At 44.4% G+C, this 9,335-nt stretch overlaps 1 protein-coding gene across 3 annotated transcripts in view; it reads right to left on the bottom strand.

The window, feature by feature from the left end:
• Positions 1-405: 405 nt before the first annotated feature.
• slain2 (SLAIN motif family, member 2) overlaps positions 406-9,335 on the bottom strand; it is a 29,848-nt gene continuing 20,918 nt past the window's right edge. The window contains exons 6-8 of one of the 3 annotated variants that reach the window (XM_076278163.1): positions 6,908-6,994; positions 3,423-3,642; positions 406-2,864 (exon numbers count right to left, since the gene is read on the bottom strand). In XM_076278163.1, coding sequence (XP_076134278.1) covers positions 2,798-2,864; positions 3,423-3,642; positions 6,908-6,994 — 374 coding nt within the window. In that variant the 3' untranslated portion in view covers positions 406-2,797. The remainder of the gene's footprint in view (positions 2,865-3,422; positions 3,643-6,907; positions 6,995-9,335) is intronic. The other 2 variants (XM_076278161.1, XM_076278162.1) reach the window with 2 other exon arrangements.

The raw sequence follows: 9,335 nt of genomic DNA, 5'->3' as shown, positions 1-9,335 counted from the left end.
AGGTGGCTTATGTCACGTCACAGACTCTTAAAATGCCCAGTGCATTTTTAATTTCAGTTCTGCTTACAAACATAACCTTAGCTCTGAAGGAGAACACTATAAGGGGCCTATCTTGGCAATCAGAAACGAGGTGCAAAGCACTGACACAAAGCTTACTCTTATCTTACACCCAGTCAGTGACAGTTTTTCACCAGTGCACCAAAAAAGGTGTGGTCTGGCGCATGATCTAAACATCGCTATCTTACACCATCTAAAAAAATAACTGAGCTAACTTGAGTTTTCCAGTCCCGGTTTTCTTTGGATGGATCATCGGGCAGAACATTTCTCAGGGTAGGCAAGGCTTTTTTTGGCACATTTAATAGGCAGTTTTCTGTCAAATCAAGGGGTTCATACATGCTGATTTTACCAGTCTTTCTCTTTTACAGGATTGAAAGAATTCCACCAAGGTAAGAGTGAAGTACCAAGTCCCCCTTAGACTCCCAGTTCCAATACAGAAAATGTCCAAAAGATCACACTGAATCAAACTCATCATTAAAGTCACCAAGCAGAGCCCATTCCTTCTTATTTACAATTTATTTTGAAATGTGAATTTACACACGGGGTACGGAGCATCATGTCTGTGGTTATATAAAAGTGTTAACAAAAAGACAATCCCACAAAAATGGCCAGGCTGTTGTTTTTTTATTATTTGTTTGTCTGAGCCCTCAGGCCCCGAGCCCCTCAGACTGAGTCAAAGTCCACGCCACCACTTCCCCACACCGACGCAACTCTGTCAAATAAATAGAAAGCCTCTTGTACATGTGCAGATCAGTTATTATTAAATATCAAGGCGTGCTTACTCATACTCCGTTTACTTTCAAATCATAAATGCAATCATAAATGTTTCATTAATGCAAAAATACAAAACAACAAACAAAAACCAATAACAAAAAATACTTAAAGCTGCAAACATAAAAAAAATAAAAATAAAATTGAGAAATGCAAAGACCCCTGACTGATGCAACATTACATTGGCAAAATAAAATGAACACTATTGGCACAAAACAAGCAAGCAAGAAAACATTCCAAAAACAGGAAACCGACTTTAAGTTCCTTAAAATCATAGGCACTAATTCCACAAACTCTGCACCATTTGTTTTTTTCTTTTTGCTCACAGGCCCTTGTGCTGTGATGTCACAATCATATGGATGATCAATGGCAACTGTCGCCACTTTTTCTTCCTGTTTACAAAGTTTGTTTGTTTTTGTTTTTAAACGAAATTGGCCACATGTTTAGTTTGCACTGTACCCATTTCTCTCACTCTACATTGCTGGAGACAGCTGATGGCTTCACCAGAAGTTCTTCTGCATGTATGGAAGTCACATGTTTTACAGGTGGGATATTTGTTACATTTAAATAGAAGTTGTCAGGTAAGGGGGGGGATTTTTTTGATGTCAAAACACTGATCCAACACCTACTTCAAACTGACCACCACAAACATACAGCAAACTCACACTGACACGGTCATACAGGTGAATGGAAGAAGCCGCCGTACTGATTATCACAACAGATGAGAAAAGTAAATAGCTCCCGATGCACATCACAGCAGACAGAGAGGAGTTTGCCTGCTACCCACGACTCCATTCTTCCTGGTTCAGTGTTGCCTTTGCAATCAGCTAAGTGTGTGCACTTTAATCAGACGACAGTGACTTTTCACATTTAAAGCAACCAGAGTTCAATAATCTGATAGAAAATCATTCTACTGATCGATAGAAAAAAACAAACTACTGCAGCCCATGTACCCCAACAGTGTTAATTTTCACCTGTGTGTCTGGATATTTGCTTGGCTTTGAGCAGAGCGCGCACACACACACACACACACACACACACACACACACACACACACACACACACACACACACACACACACACACACACACACACACACACACACACACACACACACACATCTACCAGGTGAGTCCAATCCAAATGCTTTGGAAATTTAGCTTTGAAGTGAGGTTCAAATTCAGCATTACAAAAATAATTCATATGAAAAATGTAAGAAAAGAGAAGAGAATACTGAATACATGAATACATTTTGAAACAAAACCAAAAAAAAAAAGCTCTTTTTTGTTTAAATATCTATTTCAAATAAATAATTGTCACATAGATATGAACACATTCTTGCTGAAGGAAAACTGCAATGAAAACGATGTCATGACAGCCTCTCCAACACGCATTCAGCAACGGCAAACTACAAGCCCAACCATATAACAACGTTCACAGAACATCAGAGCCCACGTGGATCCCCCAAACAAAAGATCTGATGAGAGACAAAAGGCAAGTCTTTTCTGATGGAGACAAGACATCAGGAAAAGGAGGGGAGAAAGAGAGAGAGAGTGAAGGGGGTTGATTTTTATTAGTTACTTTGCAACCTGATGGCACAGTGGGCACGCTGTTTCTGTTTCGCAAGGGTGCCCTCTGGTGGTAATGGCGCCCGGAGTTCTGCTGGTTTTCTTTGGCATGCTCTGGCCTGTCTGATGCTACCATGTCCCCGTTTGACATTGAGTTCTTGAACCTTGTGATTGTATGGAAATATTCATGTCTGTTTATTTGTTTGCTTGTCTGTTCGTTTGCTCGTTCTGGATTCTTTTGATTCAATCTGGGATCATTTTCTCCGTTTTTTTTTTTTTATCTTCTTCTTTGTCTTAGACATGTATTTTTTTGTTTTTGCTAAAGTGCAGCATTATTGTGTCTCAGGGGTGGGGTAGAGAAGGGAAGGGACAGGAGGAGGGGGGTGGGGGGTCTTGTGCGGTCAATAGCAGCCCTCCCTCCAGCTCTCATCCCTGATGCCACTGTATGTGCGAGGCGCTGGCAGAGACCTAAGAGACAGAAAGGCACCCAACCGTCAGATATGCATTACACTACTACAGTGATTTAGCAGACAATGCTATCCTGAGCAACGTACAGTGAACAGTCCCCCTGGAGCTACTCAAGGTTGAGCAACATGTCCAGATCCCCAACTAGACCACCAGTATGCATTCCACAGCCCTCAGTCCAGTACTTGCCCACATACTGGGTTGGATGTCCACACGCACTCAGACCATGCGTCTAAGCTGGTCGCTACGAGTTTCATGTCTAGTCACTATTTCATTTATGTCAATAAATACAAATGAGATGCCAATAAACAGGCACAACAAGCACTATTACAGCAGAAATGATGTGCTACCTTTATTCATGCTTGTGTAGGACTGACCATGGGGGTGCTACCATACATGCTGCTAACACAGTTGCACAAAGACTGCTGAAGATTCTTGTGCAGTGCAGGGGTGTGTGTGTGTGTGTGTGTGTGTGTGTGTGTATGTGTGTGTGTGTGTGTGTGTGTGTGTGTGTGTGTGTGTGTAATAATGTAATAATAAATGTATGTGCGTAGGGCGTACCTGCGTACAGGCTGTGCCAGCTTGCTGCGGGGCACAGGGATGCCACCGCCTGCGGAGCCGCTGGGGCGGGGCAGAGCGCTGCGGGAGGCGGGGCCCAGAGAGCGGGTGGGGGTGGAGCTAGCCGAAGAGCCCGGGCTAGGATTGGACACGGCCTTCACCGGCTGCCTCAGAGCCAAAGGCGAGGGAGTGGCCGGGGTCCGGAGTTTACTGGGGGAGGACACTGAACGGAACGAGAGAAGAGATTGTTAGGCAGAGAATACGCACACACACACACACGCGCACGCACGCTCACACGCACACACACGCGCACACACACTCACACACACACTCACACTCACACACACTAACACTCACACACGCACACACACGCTCACTCTCTCTCTCTCACGCACACGCACGCATGACCAAATCCCTCTGATGACATGGAGTCTAGACTCCAGGGAAGAGTTCACCAGCACTATGAAATGGCAGCACATGTTAACATGTCTCATGGGACAAGCATCATGGATCGAGGCATTCAGAATACTTTCACCACGGTGTGTGTGTGTTTTAGAGTGTGAGTGAAAGAGAGAGTAAGAGAGAAACAGAGTAAGAGAGAGACCGAGAGAGATAGTGTGTGTGTGTGTGTGTGTGTGTGTGTGTGTGTGTGTGGGTATGACAAGGGTGTGTACGGGGCAATGGTTTGACAAATCATGGAATTTGAGCATTTGTTAGCTACTTGACATAAAAACAGAGCATATGATATCTACAGTACTCCATTTGGGTGGAAAAAAATACAGAAATAAACACAAATGCAAAAATATACCGGTAACAGAAAACACAAAAATGAAGAACTTAAGTCAAAAGAACCAAATTCCATGTCATTGTTTGGGATGAGGAGAGAGGCCAGTAACACATCCCACAATCCTAGCCGTGCGGGCGGGGAATGTGTTTACAAGAACCCTTTCAAATGAGGAAGGTCAATAATAATAGCAACAACAACAGCAACGACAGGAATATCGGCGAAAACCACACATCACGATCACAACACCAATCACAGTCAACCCCGAAGAGCACCACAGGTGCCGGGTGGGGCAATAGAACGTCAGTGGTACTCACTGAAATCTCCATCCTCTCCAAAGCAACAGGCCAGATGGACTAGACAAAGATGGAGACAGGAGAGAGTGGCAGTGGGTTTACAGGGCAGCCCGACAGTGACTGAGGTCGCACATACTGCATACTGCAGATGGGATCTTACACTAACACACACACACACACACACACACACACACAGGCCTAATGTTCTCCTAGTGGGTAGTGTTTCTGTATTCAAGTCATGCAAATTTCTAACGGTGTCTTCACTGCATGGTAATGGTGTATTACACATACACACCCTCTCATACACACAGACACACCAACACACAGTACAAAGATGGATGATAGAAAGGAGTCTAATCAAAGCTACCAGCACTATGCATATAGCCTGACCGGACCATTCATTCTAAACCAAGCGTGGGGCGTGGGGGGGGGGTCAGACTTCACCAACACATATGAATTTCTTTTCAATTATGTCAACTAAAGATCAAAACATTCATTTTGGACGACACTCTGCACCAACACGCACGAATACATTCTGTGGTTTTAACGACACGTCACGCATGTTCTCACACAGCTCATATATTGATGGGGGGTACTGAGCTTTCCAATCCAGCTGTAGCACCCCCCCCCCCCACACACACACACAGGAATCTAATGCATGGATCATCATGTCATTAACCCATAGATATGATGACACCATTCTGCAGGTGATTCCACGATTTCCTGAGAATGTCAAGCCACCTAACAGATGGGCTACACACCAAGTCAAGTGCGCAATTTAAGCGCTCTGTTCGTAGACTGTAAAAATAGTTTTAGAAGACTGGCCTAATTTTTTCGAATCCATTTCCAGTTCCATTGATTGTAGTGGAAGCTAATTGTTGCAGCAGACGCTCTGTGAATGGAATGCTTCAGTTACGTGCCTGGTGCAGCATGCCTGTAAGGACAAAATGACCCTCCTGTGGTGTAGATCTGTAGATCCAGTCTGCAATTAGATTTATTCATTTATTCATTCTCGTCCTCGTCTAAAGATGCTTTCAGTACGGGTTGGAGTTTCATTATTATATTCTCACATGAAAGGTGCAGTCAGCGATCGTACACGATTTCAAGACCATAACATTTTTTGTCACATTCAGCAATCATCTCCTCACGACTTCTAGCTGCCCATTCTGTGAGTACACAACAAAACAACAACAAAACCCGGTCTCTGTAGGCAGCCCAGGCTTCGAAAACGGGAAACAAACAAAGTGGAGGCAGCCACGAACAAGAGCGTAACCCTGCGTGGAGTTTCTCTGGGAATACTCACGGGAGGGGTGAGCTATCTCTCTGGTGTGTTCGTATGGCCCTTGGTTAAAATATAATGTATGTTTTGGCCAAAAGCGTCTGCTGATACATTTGAAAATAAATAGCGACATAAATAAACACGACTTCGCAATCGCTGATCGCACCTTGAAGTGCAACGACTTTGAGGGTGCCTGATTCTGGCTCCATGAGCACGTATGCTGGCTCCAGTGGACTCGTCATGGTTAGGAGTCGAGGTTAATCTGAGGTTAGTTATTACAGTTAGGCTCTACCTTCATCTCCCAGTTGGAAGCCATGCCTTCCATAGCAGGACCCAAGCAGTTGCATGGTGCTCGAAAAAAAACCCTGACACTCAGCTTCATTCATGGCTATCTAACAGTACTGCGATGCTTAAACAATTATAGGGAACACTTTATGTTACAGTACCCATATCACACATGTAATAGGTAGGAGATGCAATGTATACAGTGCTTGTCACAGTACTCTGCCAAAGTGCTTATTTTTTCTGAAACAAAAAGAGGGTAACTGTTGTGACTATGGGGTGAGATTGGGGACCATGACACCTAAAAGTTAACCAGCTTATTAAGGCTGTATTCAAATCTAAAGGGGAAATTATAGTTTTAGTGGTAGAATAGATTTACATGGTAACTATGTGGTACCTGTAGAACTTTCATGTCTCCTTTACTTTCAGGTCTCCTGAATACAGCCTCAATACAATAAGCTGGTCATCTCCCAATGTCTCCCCACAGCCACAACCGTTTTTTGGCATAATACTATGACAAGCATTCTTATCACACGTTCTAATCGTGAGAATCACTAAGTACTCAAAATTCCATTATGTGCAGCATAAGTCATGGTATTCCATTATGTACAGCATACGTCATGGTATAACACCTTGTTCCACAGTTTCTTACACTGTACTTCAGGGTGTAGACACTGCAACAGGGTAATGTAAAATAAAGTGTTACCCAACTATACTATTACTTCCACTATATAACACATATCTATTATAGAACAGACAGTCAATTCATTGCAGGTCTGCTTCCTGTAAAGGGCCATGACCGCATCGTCATGACTACTGTTTGCCGTGGCAAGGTAGGTGGGGTTACCTCGTAGAGATGACGGGCTCTGGAGGAGCAGTTTGGTTTTCGGGGAGGGGCGGGCAGGAGGGGCAGAGTACCTTTGGTGCTGGGCTTCTGGGGGAGACAAGGACACGTTACTGTCTCTGGGAGGTGGCTCAGACTGATCTGAGGTCAGATTCAGAGGCCTCTGCTGCTGCATTCACCACCACCAGCAGCTGGTCAGCAGTCAGCCAGAGCCCAGTGATGGTTGGGGGACAGGAGAGAGGTGAGTTGGGGGGAGTTAGGGGCAGCCAAAGGTCAAGGGGGGTGTAGCTAGTTAGCCAGCCAGAGGGACAGCCAGTCAGTCAAGGTGGACTGGGAGTTATCATTAAGTTATCATAGTCAAAAGGAGATGCCATCTCAGAAGGACCCAGCCATGCCTGCCATACAAGAGACCCGAGAGCCAACTCAAGGTCAATAAGTCAGATCGCCACTAGAGGGAGCCACAGCCAAAGAGCTCAAATGAGTGAGACGGAGCCAGAGAGAGGGAGAGGTGGAGAGAGAGTGATAGAGGGAGGAAAAGAGTGAGTGAAACAGAGGGAGAGGGTGATCGATGGAGGGAGAGAAGGACAGACAGAGAGGAACAGAAAAAAGATAGAGGGAAAGAGGGTAAAGGTAGATAGACAGACAGAGAGAGGGACAGAGGGAGAGAGAGAAACTGAATGAGAGAGGGAGAGAGAGGGGGACGGGGTGGGGGTGGTGGTAGAGATTCCAGGCCATCCCAAAAGCTAAGCTATCAGCAAGTCATCTCAGGCAGGGAGAGGAGGGGCAGAGTTTAGGAGAACATGCTTCTGCCTAGACCACAGCCAAAGGAGACCAGGGAAACACACACACACACGCACACACACGCACACACACACACAACCACCATCTGTTGAGCTTTTTATGGGTGATAAAAAACTACACAACTCGCACACTATAGAAATTCAAAACTACTCTTAACGTAACATCTCATCTGGCTCAGAAAATTATGTAAATGACTACACCTGGCTTTTAACTGTGTGTCTTTGTGCTTCCAGGTGATCCAAGTGTGACAGGATTAGAACACCTTCTAATTACTACCTGATTAAACCAGAATTAAGGAAGATTACACTTGATTAGGAAGATTACACTCACATTAATCCCACACTCGGGGTGAGGAGTAAGGGAACTCAGGGAAATTTGAGAGAATTTGGCCATGCGTTATTAAGGATAGCGCTATTCAAAATTTGCCCTCCAGGATAACCTCACTATGATGATACACCCATGTAGAGTTAGGGGTCAATTTCATTCACATTTTTTACGCCGCAATGTAATTACTTAAATCATTTGACATAGTACACTGCATCTAGATCAGCAACTTTCTTTCCCTGCGGAAAATTCATTTGTCTCCAGATTGGTTTGCCAGACAAAGTGACTATTACAAGTGGAAATGATGGCCTCTGGTAGAAGGGGCAAGTGCTACGCTTTCTCGGTTCTACTCTGGGGCTTTATGGCCTGTGGTGCGCCGTGTGTGTTACGGTCAGAAACCCGTCTGTGAGCACAAGAGAAAGGTGACCGATGCAGAGGAGAACAGAGTACAGAATCAGAACGGAATAAAAAGGAGAACGTTATCTTAAAAACTCAATACAAAACAAAAAGATACGGCAGGAGGAAATAAGTGCTCTCTGGTAGCTGAAGCCAAGCTGTTGGTGCGTGTGTGTGTGTGTGTGTGTGTTTGACTGACAACAGGTTACATTTGTAAACATAACTTCAGGTGATCATCCTGCGGGCTTTCAAAAAAAGAGTGGTGATTTAATGACACATGACATTTTTAGATATAGATAGCTGTGTATATACTGTATGAACAACAACAGAGGATGGGAGTTTGTCTGTGTGCGGGTGTGTGTCTGTGTGTATGTGTGACTCGTGACTGCCATGCTTGTGTGTGGGCGTACTTACAGCCACATAAACTCAGTTGCTTCAGTGTGTAGGAGTGTGTATGTGTGTTGTTGTGTATGTAGGCTCAGTGTGTAGGAGTGTGTATGTGTGTTGTGTATGTGGGTACCCAACAGCGAAACTGTGTGTGAATGTGGCTATGGAACAAGTGTGTTTACTTATGTGTTACGTACACATGTATATGGTTCAGTGTGAGTCTTTGCCCACTTTAAAGAAATTTGCATGCACATGCCTTTACATGCAGTGGCTAACTGACTTATGTGGTACCTATGTATGTGTATATCTATGTGTGTGTGTGTGTGTGTGTGTATGTATGTACTAGTACATATACTTTATAAATACATGCCACCAATAGACAGGGTCTGGTATGAGAATGTGTATAATGTAAGTGGTTTTGTGGACAAATATTCACTGGTAGATTTGCTGTGGCTTCAGAGTTTGCATGTACAGTATACGTGTGTGTGTGTGTGTGTGTGTGTGTGTGTGTGTGTGTGTGTGT

The sequence above is a fragment of the Alosa pseudoharengus genome, unplaced genomic scaffold, assembly GCF_046254945.1.
Source record: "Alosa pseudoharengus isolate Yale_2024_CS ecotype anadromous, Long Island Sound unplaced genomic scaffold, YU_APseudo_1.1 YU_APseudo_1.1_scf_11, whole genome shotgun sequence".
In the NCBI taxonomy this organism is placed as follows: Eukaryota; Metazoa; Chordata; class Actinopteri; order Clupeiformes; family Clupeidae; genus Alosa; species Alosa pseudoharengus.
Note: the sequence above shows the minus strand (reverse complement) of the source record. Positions and strands in the feature narration are given on the sequence as shown.